This window comes from Schistosoma haematobium, chromosome ZW, assembly GCF_000699445.3.
Source record: "Schistosoma haematobium chromosome ZW, whole genome shotgun sequence".
In the NCBI taxonomy this organism is placed as follows: Eukaryota; Metazoa; Platyhelminthes; class Trematoda; order Strigeidida; family Schistosomatidae; genus Schistosoma; species Schistosoma haematobium.
In genome coordinates, this window is record NC_067195.1 from 50,689,033 (window position 1) to 50,704,784 (window position 15,752).

The window sequence follows — 15,752 nt, forward strand, 5'->3', positions numbered from 1 at the left end:
CCAAGGCAGGGTTGAGTGGACAGTACTAGTGGGTGGTGTATGTAAGTAAGTAATTTTTAGTTGAGTTTATTTCATCGACTTGTTTAATTTTACATTTTATTCAACGCATAACTGATTAAATTTAATAATTTTTTTCTTTCATATTAAATTAATTTAAAAAGAAGTAGAATTAATCTTTCCTGAAAATAATGAATTCTACATTAATTTGTTTGATTCTACTTTCATTTCTTCCTGTTTTTTTGTTCTCTCTCAAGTTTAATTGTTATTCATTATTTAATTCTATAATAATAGACTGATTTATTTTCAATTTGTCGATTCATTGATTATCATCTTTCATGATTGATATAAATATGAAGAAGACTCATTCATGACGTCTATTTAATGTTACGTTGTTATTCATTTGTTAGAAATATTATTATTTGTTAAATATTCTTATTGTATAATTTATTTTTATTTTATCACTAAAAGGGGGGGGAGAGGAAATTGTAAAAATTTTAGAATTTTCACAGTTTTAATCACAAATTGATCTTTGTTCGATTATCAATGAAAATTTGATAGAACAAGACAACTATTTTATTTTTCATAAAATTTCACAAATTTCTTTTCAAATAAATATAGATAATAGTAGGAGGTAAATTGTTCAATATCAATGAATAACCAAAGGGAATGTTTGTTTTTTAAAATTGATAAATTTAAACTCAAGGGTTTTATAATATAAACATTAATCTTCGTTACTTAGTTATTTTTTCAAATAGTGAACTATTTAAAACAATTTAAGTAGTATAGTAAATAGTTTCATGTATATGTATGCTTAATAAAAATATTTTCATTCAAATGAATAAAAAGAATTTTTTTATTTTAAGACTCATATTAATTTTTTCTTTCTCGTTTTATCATTTCAAATCTCGCAATATTTTTTTTCAATTCTTACTTGAAATAATAAACAATTTTTAATTAAAGTATTTGTTAGTCAATCAATTTTCATTATAGAATTTTCAAATATTTTGTTTTATTTCGTGCTTATTATATTTTCAATTCTTTTTTTTTAATACCTGATTATAAATATAAACAGAAACGAATGATGGCTGGTATTAGAATCCAGAACGCACATTTCGTCCTATTTGCGACTCATCAGCTAGAGATACCTGTATCTCACAGTTGATGTTCACTCTGGGACTCCGACTCAGTACCGTTCACTTCGAGAGCTATCATGCTATCTATTTAGCTACTGAGTCCAGGTAGTTATAAATAAATATAAATGGTTTTAGTATCACTTCAAGAAAAAAACATTTTATTTTGTTTACTAAAAATGAACCAGAGATTGAATTTGTAAAATACATATATATTTTTTGAGTTATGTATGATCTGTAAGTAAATGGGACTGTAAGGCTTTCTAAGTTTTGAATAGTATATACTTAAACAGTCAATCGAATGAATCTCCTTACTGTCTCTAGATTAATTCCTTTATTAAACCATGAAACTATAGTTGATTTTCAACTGAAAAAGTGTTAACAAACTATCATATATATTTATCGTACAAAAGTATACTGATCATGCTAATTTGTTTTGCTATTTAAATTAAATCATTGACAACTTGTAGGTCCTTTATCATATTTTATGATTATTTCTGATTTATATCCTTTATTCAACAATCCTTTATAGTTTTAAGATTAAGATGTTTATAGAATGAATAAGTTGAAAGAATAAAAACAACTTTGAGTACCTATAAGCTTTATTAGGTAAAGGATCAATAATGCTCAGAGAAAGATTTAAGTGCCTTCAAATTATTCACTAAAACAACAAGACAAAAAATAACGATAAATGAAGCTAACGAAACACAGTATTTGTGTTTGCGGTTTTGAAGATTGTAAATTCTCATTGAAAACATGAATCGATAATGTTTAGATCACTATTAGAAACCTGAAAGCACTGGACTCCCCTTGAATGCCAGCTCAGTAGTCTAGAAGTTAAGCGTTCGTGCGAGAGCAATGTCTTGGGTTGGAACCACGCATGTGGGATCGAGGATGCGCACTGATGGTGAGTCCTCTGCCAGAACGAAACGCCCTTAAAGTGCTCCCACCTGTTCACTGATCGCTTCATGATTTCAATGATAAAATATTTGAGGACCAATTAAAAAACCTTTTGCACCCCACCTGAATTTATTTCAGTTAATCAATTTTGTTCTTAGGTTTACATAAACTATGGCATAAACTTTTGATTTCTAAAAAATATATTTCCATACTCCTCTCAGTTTTTTCTAATAATATTTATATATTTAATGTATCGATGTATAACCATTTAAATAAGATTTTTAATTTCTTCAATAATAGTTTCTTTTATCCACCTCTTTCTACATATCGACCTCGACATCAGTCATTGATGAATACAACTGTTTCCAGATTTTTCGCCTCTATAGTGTATTTAACAAATAAATAAACTTATGTTATTCTACTAAGATGATTGTTCTTTCTCCCTTCAAATTCATTTTACGTTTTCTAATTTTACATAACCTGACCATTCAATTTATTATACAAAATAAAGTGCGATCGATTTTCTTTTCTTTTTTCCTAAATTCTATCTACTTTTATTCGTTGAATTTGGTTTTTCCTTTTTCTTTTTTCCGCCCAAGAACAAACACAAATGCATAAAATTCAATTTTCTATGACAATTATTAGAATTAAAACATATTTTAGTTAATTATCATTCATTACTGTTCAATAATTTTTAAATTACTGTAACGATTTACCAGTACTTCTTGGTTTTCTATACCTATCTTACTGAAATCAATATGTGACATAAACCTTATTGTTAATTATATACAATGTTGTCTGAACAAGTTCTGTTATTCTATATTTATATTAGTAATGATTAACTATAAAAGTGAGTAGTAAACTGTTGACATTTCTGAATGTCTTGTAAGTGATAGATGCGTATATCTAGTTTATCACAAATTTCTTGTATGCATTCCACACAGTTAAATAGAAGCCTCCAAATGCCCTGGTACGACCGAGGGTGGGGGGAGTCTGTTCCCCCTCTCAAAATGCTTTCACATGACTGCGCGTATAAAACCACTGTCAAGGAAGTCCTATTCACTGCCTTCTCGTGGTGAGGGTGTTGTTCACCAAATTGAGAGGACGAAAATCGAATGTCTGGCACTTTAACCGAGTTGGTGGATATAGGGGATCCAACTAAGGGAAATGAAAAATACTGATTCCAAACCAATGGTATACATGGGCTCCAGGATCATAAGGAAACAAATGGCGTATGAACCTATTGTTGGTCACTGGATACCATGGGAACTCATCTTGTGATGCTGCTCCACTGTCTTGTGGATCAGACCTTTAGGTCGAAGGCTCGAGGTGTGATCCCCTAAGAAGACCACCCGCTTCGGTTTGGGCACCCGAGCAGTATCATGGCCCATCCATAAATCAAGTGACTCGTGTGGCGCGTATGTATTCGGTGCCCTTTTGTACCAATATTTATGTGTTCAAATAAATAAATATATAAATAAATAGTTAAATAGGAATTCTGCCATAAATCTTAATTTGATTATGGTTGCTTGGAAATAGATTACAGTTTATTAATAGTATACAAGTTTGATGTTTGAAACCAAAAAGCTAAACACCAATGAAAGAAATCTTTAAAAAACAAAATGAGAAGTAGGAGGTATAAGCTCTAAAAGTTTGTTGTTAAAAATTCGATAAAGCTATTTTAAAGGAATAAGTCAATCTGAATCAAATTTGGTGCTAGCTTCGCAATCGGATTAATTTTGCCCTAAATCACGTAGAACGAGCAACAGATGTACCTGTACATTTTGTTAAAATTGCTTAAACTGATAAAAATTTTTCACTTTAATTCTAAACTCCCTTATCTTGACTTTAAATACTCTTCAAACTTTTAATCCTGACCACATTTATATAAACCCTAGTTTTAACCCTAAACCCCTAAGCCCGACCAGGAACGATATGAGGACTTGTTAAGATTTATTTAGATTCTAATAAACTGATTTTTAATTTACTAGCAACTGGCTAAGATTCATCACAATTGTTTTAAGCTCACTCCTATACTAAACTTTTACTGAAAACTTTTAAATACCAAGCAATTTCATTCTGACAATCTCTTATAGTTCTTTCTTGAAAGAATCTCTTTTGAGAACTACTTAATCCTTTTGTTTTTAACCAATATGAATTCGACCAATTTATACCTATATGTATATAATATTTTTAAGATATGTTTGTGTATAACAGAAATACTGAAATAATTTTGTACATCTTACCTGATTCAAATGTTTGCTGTTATCCAGTGCAGTATGATTGATAGATTTCAACCTTGCCGTATTATTATTATCGTCATTGTGATGAAAAGATCTGTCTACTCTGCTAGTGTAACAAAGTAGAAATTAGTAACTCCTTATTATTGAGCATTTATTCGAAAATATATTCGTTAACTATTCGATTTTTTTTCTCTTCAGTTTACTTTATTCACCAATCTTAAAGTATTACAGATGTACTTTTTTGTATGAGTTTAACTGATCCATAAGAAAAACACCTTATTGCATCATCCGTATATCAAACTATTACGTTTAACTGATGAGTAATACAACTGTCTTCACCTTTCTACTTTTGGTTATTCCATAGTTAAAATGCAGTAGTTCACTTAGGAATGTATATAATTATCTTGATATGTCTAAGTATATTTTTATCATGCATAACAATCAGCTATCAAAATTCTTGTTTAATTTCAGTAACTATCATTTTCATATGAATAAGTGATTAAAACGAACAAGTGATTTATTACATTCTTTTCCGACCATTTCCTGTTAACTTTTCTTTCGAACTCTATACTTCATTGCCCACCTCCACTTTTTAGTCACCTTTTTTATTTCCTTACTTTTCATGTTAGTAACTGTGTCATCATCATTAAGAGTATTTTGATTTATGCATTTTCGTTTAAAATTCAATTTAAGTCGAAAGAAACTCATTAGTTTTTAAATTATGGGAATAACCATTAATGATTTGTGCATGAATAATTTTCCTCTTTCTCTCTCTGTATATATATGCAATTGTTCTCATTCTGCAATCTACACTCTTCAGTAACTTCATTAATCATTATTTTCTTTAGTATTCTAAACATTTTTATTTTGGAATTTTGTTTTATTTAACAAACGGTTTGTCAATTCAGTAAGATTTTCTTTAAAAAAATGTATTTTTTTAATATTTTCGTTGTTTGTTCTTTCAACTATTATAGTTTCAACTAGTTTCATCATGATTTATAAATGTTGATTAGTTCTGATGAAAAAATTTTCAAGTTAGTTGTATAATAGTGGATCTGGATAAGTTTGTTGTTTAGTTATAAATCAGTTCACAATATTTACTTGATTTCGCAATTGATTTTATTGAAATTTCACATAAAATTTCCAATTTATAAATTTGAATAAGAAGAAAAAGAATAAATATCGTAACGAACGTGTTCCACAAAAATTGAGACTAAACGGACAGATGGAATTCAACAGTGAAATTGCTCGTCATTTTCTTGACAATGGGCATCATGTTAAAGTTGTGAAATCTTTCAAAATCATCAATAAACAAAGGAATTTAAAAATGTTATACTTTGTTCTTTTGTACTATTTAAATTTTGATTAATTTTGATTTGGTTATTTATTCTCTAAAGAAGTGGCTTACACTGAGTCATGAAACGCTAGAAAATTTAATTTTTCTACTCTTTCGGATACTATAAATATATTATTTTTATTTATCAAATCTACCCAATGGTCAATTAAATATTGTCAAAACTGTTGCGATAAAAGGATTTAAGACCGAATTTATGTATCCAGTTATAAATTTTGTTTTACCTTTGTGACCTTATTTTTGTAAGACTATTACGTAGGACTTTTTATTGTTCCTTAAACTGTAATCGAAATTTTTAAAGTTATTATTCTTACTTCTGGGCCTGACTAAACTAGCCTATAATAAATAATCTATCTTTTTCTTCGAGAGGAAAAGATTTTCTGTTTGTATGCTGTTCTAGAGCATCCACATATCTAACTTATAAATAAGAAACTTTTTAAACGCTTTTAATTCTTCCGTAATAGGATTTGATAATATTATTCTGTCTTCACATTTCAACTCAGCTTATTCTAGGCGTTCCTCATATGACATATGTAGACTTGATTTGTTTTAATGACTAAAACTACGGTTTGAAGTTGCAACCCGCTGAGGAAAATACACGAAATAAATGTTATTATGATACGATATTTGTTCTTTCTTTCTTTATCATTCTTTTGACTTTAGCATTATTTGTTGCTTATAAAACATGTTTATAAATTAGAAGGTGAGTAGGTGGTGTCAAACTCGTTCTGTTACATGAATTCATTTAGCCATGACTATCTCCTCCTCCGTTGATTTGCATTGGTCCGTAGAGTTCTTAGTTTGTATCATCAAGGCATATGTCTCAGCAAGCGAACAAAATGTTTCCATACCTTATCAGAATGACCTAAACTAGTTAAGTTTATTGTTTCACATTAAAACAAACAATTGTTCTTTGTTATCTATTTTAAAACCTAACTTATAATTCTGTTCTTTTGCTCATAATCCTTACATAATATTCAACAGATTGCATTTTTTCCCTTATATAGTTAAAAACGTATATTATAGCATACAAGATTATTATGTAATTGAGTTACTAAGTTTTAATACCATTTTAGTTTTCTTAAACTTTTATGCAATAAAATGGAGTGCATCTACAACTAAGTGTGGATACCTATGCGGAATATGTTTCTTTTTCAACACAGTAAACTTATTGGTCATGTATTTTAACAATACTTACTAATTGTACTATTCATGTTTAGTTAACTACGTACATATCGGCTGTTGATTAGTGTTTTAACTTGCCCATCTTTATTTCTTCTAGTTATTTTATACGTATTAAAAACAAAGTATTTTAAGTGTTGGACATAACCAACCATACCCTATTTCAATGCTGACATTTCTAACTGATACTTTTGTTTATTTTTGGCTTCACAATCAGTATTGAACTCGTTTATGATTACCTTTAAAAACATGAAAACGTTTCACGCTAAAATCGACCATCTTTATGCCTCTCATTTTATTTCTTTTATTCTAGATTTTATCGCGTTTCTTTCATAGAACTTACTTTTTTGTGGCTTCTATACAATTTGTAAAGAATTACGATACTAATGATCGTATTTATTCATTTGATTTATGAGGTCCATTGATATCATACAATTGTGATTGAAATAAACCACTCGTTTTCATAATATCTTCATTTTTAAGAAAGTGAATTTTTGTAGTTCATCCATATTTGTCTTTGGATAAGTTGAAGTAATTTGTCTAATCTGATTCGATTTATCAGATAGTTTCTTTTAGTGTAAAATGCACATGAGTTTCATTTCAAGCCTTTGAACAATTAGACACTAGATTATATGCTTAAATATTATATCATTATGTGGCAAAAAAAAACAAAACAAAACAAACAGTTTATCATGAATTTACATTCTATTACACAGGTTAAATTTAAACATATCAAAGTGTTTTAACAAACATAACAGTGTTTACGTTGCATGTATCGTAGGAACTTTTGAAATTTATAATTCAAAAATAAGTCCAGCTAATTGTTTTATTGTGATTATTTGTACTCAATCGTGAAAATCGCTTACATTTTCAATTCAGATAGCCTTATTTCAGATTTATAAAGCATGGATGCAAACAGATATTCTCTCTAGGTAAAACATATTCTCACATCCGTTGATTATAACTATTAAACATCATCTTATTTTAAATCAACTTGGTACTGTTTACTTGAATTTCCCCATTGGTGTTTAGGACTGCAATTGACCAGTCTCTTATTGGCACATGTGCACACTGTGTGTATTGTCTCGGTATAGCCTTAATTCACGAGCATTATAAGCGAAGATGGGTAGTGGCTAGCAGCGGAATCCAGTTTGACGCCCGTTTCATCCTATTTGGGACTCGTCAACTGGATGTACCTGCATCTCAGAGCTGATGTTCACTCTGGGACTCGAACCCGGCAGCGTTTGCACTTGATCAATTGCAGTCCTAAACATCAGTGGGAAGATTCAAGTAAAAAAATACGAAGTGAGTTTAAACCTCACTCAATTACACAAACAAGTGGCTATCAGGACTCAGTAGCTAGGTGGATGACTCTATGACGTTTGGAGAGAACGGTACTGAGTTCGAGTCCTAGAGTGATCACCAACTGTGAGATGCAGGTACATCCGGCTGACGAGACTCAAATAAAGAGAAACTCCAAACCTGGTCTCCACTGCTAGCCACTATCGATCATCTTATTTTATTAATACATTATTTTATTGTGTATAACTACAAAGTAAAAGTGTAAAATCGTAAAATCTATCTTGAAAAGGTATTAACTAGTACTTGTGATCCTTGAATGATTAAGTTACAAACAGCTCTGTCGTTCTCACTGTGAAGGAATATTTAGGTGGCATTATCTTTTTTCTATAAAATTCTGTTACATCTGATTTTAATTACGTGTAAAACAATATAATGCTTCATATAGTTGATCGTTAAAAAAATGAAACATGCTTTAAAACAATTTCAATTTGATGGTTGTATATTTGTTGGTTATATTTTTATTTACAGAGTGTATTCTTCAATACACACTTAATTTGACTAGGAATCTGTTTAAAGCGTTGATGTTAATATTTACTTGAGAGTCGTGAGTAGTTTTTACGCTTTTTAAAAAAGTTTTTCGATCAGTTTCTGTTCAGTATCGTTCATGAAGTCTCTTTCTTAATTTAGCGTATAGCTTATTGTAGAAGAGATGAATTCTATTAAAAAGATTTAGGTAAACATTTATATGTTTTAAATAAAAAATAGAAGTATACACACTTTCCTATATCTAGATAAACTGGTCATGTAATATATGCTTTTATTTTACTAAATAGGTTTCCAAAGAAACCTATGGATCATACGGAAGAGCATAATCAACGTACATCTATGTCAAGAGAATATTTAAACAATTCTACATTCAACCATAATTTAACAAGAACAAAACTACTGAGTCATTTACCGGAATTTCATTGTTCACGATCATCTCAACTGTACAATAGTGTAGGATATGAAAATTTGAAAAATGATAGATTCATAAAGACAGATGACAATTCACGCGATGTTTTTCCAACTCTTCGTAATTTTCGTCAAAAACAAACTACTTCAAGTTATCCAGTTGGTCAGTGTACAATATCTTCAGCTGCAGTGCTTCGTCCTCCACGTCCACCCCAAAGAACCACTTCTTTAGCCAGAGATCACCAGCCTTCCAGGACAAGTGAAATTAATAGTACAGATACATCATGTTCTTCACGTAGTAGTCCATCTCGTTATGTAAACAGCTCTATGCAAGATCCAAACAGTCAAGTATGTTTAAAATAGTTGATGTTTTCTTAGAATTACATAATCACTTTTCTGATAGAGATTTAATACCCAATTCGCTTTAAAAAATGTTTCTCATATTCTTTTGTCCTACAATGATTTATCCCATGTTTGTTCATTAGTGTAAACTGACATTTTTTCACTGGACAATTTAAATAACGAGTAATTTCACTAACTAATAATACTTCAAAAGACGTCTGACTTAATTGTTCAGGAGTAAACCGCTGCTTAATTTTCGGATGGGTGTCGAAGTAATGTGGAACACTTTTTACTCAAGTGGTTGCTTTTAGTAATGTTGCGTTTCTTGCGTTGAATAACCTAAATATGCAGTAAATAGTGTCATTTTAGACAATAATAACAACGCTCAATGAGCTCATTCACACGACCTTGTTCATGATTGATTGTCCTCCTGGTTCTTTTTGTTATCTATTCTTGCCTTTGTACTTTCAATGGTTTTGTTCACCGCTGAGTATATCATCTGACTAACATTTTCTAAATGAATTAATCAATTGAATGAATGTTTGTTTCGTGTTACTTATGAAATATTTAAGTAGTATATATATATATATATTAATATCCAATCAAATAAATATATGCATAGCAAACTTCATTTTACTGTAAACAGCTATCAATTAAATTAGCATTTCCTAACTAAAAATCGTAGAAACGTAAGAACACTTAATTTCGAATTTTATACAAATAAAACTACTCATAAATATCTCTTTTACAAGTAACTCCGTTAATCACTCATGGGCAGCGTGGTATCTGGAAGGAATTTATCTCGGTTCAAGTTGTCACGCTTCTAGTCTTTCACACTGAGAGAGGGAGAGAGAAAATTAAAAAGTGTAAGAGGAAATAATATTTAACCCCATAGAAAGCTAAACATGACCAGTATACTTCAAAAGGAACTAACGTGACTGAAATTTCAGAACTATGGAATAAAAAACTCGAAACTTAGGTATGTAATGAATGCATTTATGTTACTTTGAATGATTTTAGGTTGTATCACTTAACAACTTAAGTGACTTTTAAGGAAGTAGTTTATTTCAAGATAACTAATTTTATTCAGAGTACATATTTATAAAGTCATCTTTGGTTAGTACGCTTACGTGAAGCACTTAAAACATGAATGTTAGAGGTTGGTTCTTATCCATCAGAATATAAGCATAATTTCACTATAACCACATCAAGACCGTACCAAAATATAATATTGAATAAAGCCATTAATTAATAATTAATAATAAGTAAAAAAGATGATGCACAATCAAGTGGTTGAATATATAAAAAATCCTACTTGCCCAAAAATCCCATAAATTCACAATTTACAAAATCTTGATGTGTATACAAAATGTTTCAGTGAAACTGCGGTGTGAAAGTGTTAGTATGTATTTTTAACAATTGGGAACACTACTGAGTAATGCGTACTTATTCTGCCATATTTCTATTGAATGTAACAGTTGGAAGTACATTAAAAAATAAAAATAAACTTATCTAACAAGTGATGGCTATAATGAACTGATTTTTTCAGTTTAACAACTGAAATGTAAGGTATGAAGACTGAGTTGTCACTTAAATTCTTGCGATATCTTTACTAATTCATCTTATTAAATAAACTAACCATTTTGTCTATGAAATATTTCGCACACATTTTTTTCTATAAAGATGCTGTCATGAGTGGTGATAAAATGATGAAGATATACATGTCCATTAGTCTACTCACTTTTATACTTATTCAAGGTAATTGTGTTATTCAGACCTTAACTGATTTACTGAACCTGATATGTCAATGCTTGTTGAGTAACTTTATTTAAATATGCTAAATATAAGTAGTAAACTCTCAATGACTTGAAAAATTCTCGAAATGATACATTCATTATCATTAATTGACAATCATTAAGTGCTATTCATTATGTTAATGAATATTTTAATCAACAAATAAATTTAATATTTTAAGAAACTTTGCAGAAGTCAACACTGAAAAATGAAGCAGATTTAATTTAATTTTCCTTTTTTTTGTTTCTTTTCAGATATGCTCCACTACAACTTGTGGATCATCTAATCCAAATAGATTTTCTCATTGTAAACCACTAGATAATAATATGAATAATCATTTAACTGATAAATTAATTGATAAAGAAGTTAGTGATCTAAATTCTTCAGAGAATGATACAGTATGGTGGTCACATTTACTGCCTTATAAACCATCAAATCTACCTAGTAATTTAGCTGATCGTTTAAGGCAGAGAAATAGTTTAATTCTGTCAAGAAGTTCACCAACAACTCGATTATCTAATAGTTCACTACCAAATTCTTTTCCATTTAACAATAATAATAAATCAAATGATAATAGTAATCTTCAAAATATAATGATACAATCAATGTATGAACAAAGTGATTCCGGTGATTATGCTGGGTTGCGATCCGATGTAACATCTTTATATTGTGTACAAAATAAGCATGGTAATGATATACGATTAAGACAATCAAGACCTATAAGTATGCATACAGATTATTCACGCTATACTAATAATTCATTCTTTCTACCATCATTGACACATTTTAATACAACAATTAATTCAAATACTGTAACTCATTCATCACCATTAGCCTCATCTTCGTCTTCAATATCATCGCTACAACAACAACAAGCACCAACACGACCATCTAGTCTTTCACTAGCCTCATCTTTTACAAATGTTGTTCCAAAATTAAATAACCTGATTAAAATAAATAAGTTAAATGAAACATTGAATTCATCAAAATCAATATCATCATCGATATCTTTATCTACTTCTACTACTATTGCTACTAATAATTCACAATTATTATTTCAAAATAATATATGTAATATTATTCCAGATTATTTATTAAAATCATGTCCACCTAGTGATAGTCCATTACTTGGACAATACTGTCGTTTATTGTTACTTCGAACAAATGATGATCATGATAATAATGTTGCTACTGCTAATCATATAAATACTGTGGATACAGACGATAATAATAATATTTCAACACTCATTGAATATTCTGTGAAACTTACACCAACTGCTGAGACACCAGCTACGCCTGTTTAATACATACATATTACACATACAGTATATATATATATATATATATATATATATATATATATATATATATATATATATATATATATACACGCTTTCCTCATGTCTTTCAAGTAATAGCATCGAAACTGATTATATTCATTTATGACAAATAGTTTTTATTTCGTAGCTTCTTCAAGAATATAATATAAGATCATCATAACCAGGTAGATAAATTTCTTTTGGTATATCTATATCAGATTTATACCATTTCTATAGTTTCTTTTCGTTTCGATCTTTTTTAAAGAAAAATGATTATTTACAAATTTATCTACATTGAATTCTTTTTTAAAAAAATTAAAATCCTTAAAATAAAAAACACATAATTCCAAAAATATCAATGTGTTTTACTGCTTGTTAAACATTTAAAATCATTATTTTTTAGACGTTTATAACATACAGTGATGTTGAAATCATATATATATATATATGTATATATATATATACATTGATAAACGGTATAAAATAAAAGTGACCTTTTATTTTGAATGTCATTTCTCCTTGGATAATAAAACTTGTGAAGAAAAATTATATTTAATTATCTCTTCAAGTAAGTATCCTGAATTTCGTTAGAATAATAATAAGAAGAAGAATAAGAATGGTAGTTGTAGTTCTTCACACAAGCATTCATCAATTATTTTTTATTTATTAAGTTTTGAATAGAATGTTGTTGATTTTGTTTGATTTCATTTTCCAATATTGTTTTCAACATCATTTATTATTTATTTCGTAATATTCTATATTGTATATAATTAGATATGTAATATATCTATGTAAATACTCTTTATATATCCATCTAATTCATGATCAGGTATTTATTTTTCTTGTTCAATAAACAATTCGCTTTCGTAATTTCATTATTTATCAATATTATTTCTATAATATAAGGAATCCTTACAGCTTTTTTTTAAAATGTAAACTTTAATTTACTAACTGAATCCAAAAAAAGTGAACAAAGATTTCGAATATTATTTTATTTCATTATATTTATTATAATAATTGTTGTAAACATTAGTAAATGGAATCATGGATAGGTCATTTTCCCTTGGTCTTTATAACTATTTCGTAAATAAATGCACACAAACAATATCTAGTCTTTATATTTATATAATAAACTTACATATATATATAAAGATATGTACTATAAGAAATAAAATTTAACAAACATTTAAATCCACATGAATGATTATAAGTTATTAGAACAACATTTTAGTAAAATATTCCATTGAAATTGATTATGAGTAATTTTAGTTACATTGAAGTTTGTTTAGAGGTTTCAACCTCAAATTGGAAAAGCTTGATATATCCTAGAGATACATTTTATGGAATGTACTTCTATATTTTGTTACTACTTAGGTCAGTTTTGGGCGGGAAAAAAATACAACGATCCTAATGGAATAGCATAGCTAGGATGACTAGGTTGAGTACATGCAGAGGTTTTACACCGTAACATACACTTTTTTAACACATCTGTAAATGCCTTCGAAAGTCAACATTTAGTTGCACAATCGATCTGGTAATAGATTGCAATACTGTTTTGGGACAGCATACGTTTTAAAACCATAGTATGCCGTAATGATATTCTCGTCTACTATGTAGATTTAGAATGCACAATGGATCAAAAGTTATGAAAGTTACTGCAAGCAACTTTCCGCAATAATATAATGATCACGTAAATGAAAATACGAGTCAAAATGTCGACATTATTCTGCAAAATAAGTAAATTGGGGAAGAGTTCATTACACGAAATAAGCTATTAAGATCGATGTAATGCAAATGCCAAAACTGGAAAACGATGACATCAATTAATTTGGCAATCTGAAAAGGGACATTTTTTTGTTATGAATTCCAGGCCACAGTTACCTTTTTATGAGTTCTCCATCATTGTTATAAGGTGATTTTCATCATATTGTTGAGAGGTCGTGAAAAACTACATGAGTACAGTGCTGAAAATTAGTAATCAAGTAACAGCTTTAACCTAGTATTGCTCGGTGAAAAAAGGTTGTCATTACTTTGATAGACGTTCACAATCACACCCGGCTAATCAGTGTAAGCCAAGCGGAGTGCACTTTGACAAAACACAGCTCAATCAGGTGCAAGTGGGCCTTTTTTAGTCCTCCAATGTAGATAATGTTCCTTCCACAGTGAAGTCAGTCGTAAGGAATCCTAAGAAGTCAACTTATTACACTATTCAACTTCAGGCACCGTCAGTTATAAAATGTGGATAACTGAACAGGTTTATAGGCCAAATGAAGTTAGGTTAAAATAAGCTCGACTAAACCCATTGTAATTGCCCTATCGAGTTAAACAACTGCTTGAGTTGGTCTCCTGTCCATACAGTGTAACTCCAAACTGTTAACAAAAACACTCTTTACAGAGTTCTGTACACTTTGAGAAGGAGTTAGTGCCTTTTCTAGCTTTGATACAACAGAGTACGTTAGCCACTACGGCCGTGATATAATGACACTGGTTTCTATTAATGAGGTAAGTTATTGCTACACTTCTTTTCCAACTACTTCTGTAGTGACCTACTTTTATCAAGAGAACGCGATTGGTGTAATAGAAACAATTATTATTATAACCAATTGTACGAGGGATTGTTTTACCGTACTCGTTTGTTTAACTGTACCAAAATACATACATTCTTTCGTTGATTGTGACCTTGCTCGAATTCGGTTACGCTCAGTAATCACACTTGTAATCTGGCACGATCTCGGTATTATTTCGATACCGCGAGATCGCCAACAAATACATCTCGACTACAGCCATCAACTGCCTTCTGATATTCGGTCTATGGGGGACCTTATCGGTTAACTAGCACGTAGACTTCCTGTAGTGGTGATTATAGTCAACCGCGACTCGACGCCACACTACACTTCAAAAACACGGCTTCCATGGCAACATCCCGGAGTGTTAGATCAGAACCAACTTCCTGGATTTTCTAGGACACACTGTTGATGCTCAAGGTATTCAACATATGCAATGAAAATTGGTTCTGGTAGGAACGAGATGTAGTGGTATTGATTCCTAACCACATGATACTTAAAGCCAAACATACAGTAACTGAGAAGAGCTGCACCCAAGATTTCACACTTAGAGAAGGTCAAAAATGGTGAGCGAGGCAATAGTTGCATGGCTTGGTCATCTAGGCGCGGTTACTACTCAACGTATTCTTTTTCACGTTAAATATGTATGATATTCTATTTCCAGAACA

At 29.8% G+C, this 15,752-nt stretch overlaps 1 protein-coding gene across 1 annotated transcript in view; it reads left to right on the top strand.

The window, feature by feature from the left end:
• MS3_00003806 (uncharacterized protein) overlaps positions 1–12,647 on the top strand; it is a 93,544-nt gene extending 80,897 nt beyond the window's left edge. The window contains exons 5-6 of the mRNA XM_012942140.3: positions 8,945–9,413; positions 11,456–12,647. Coding sequence (XP_012797594.3) covers positions 8,945–9,413; positions 11,456–12,505 — 1,519 coding nt within the window. The 3' untranslated portion in view covers positions 12,506–12,647. The remainder of the gene's footprint in view (positions 1–8,944; positions 9,414–11,455) is intronic.
• Positions 12,648–15,752: the final 3,105 nt, after the last annotated feature.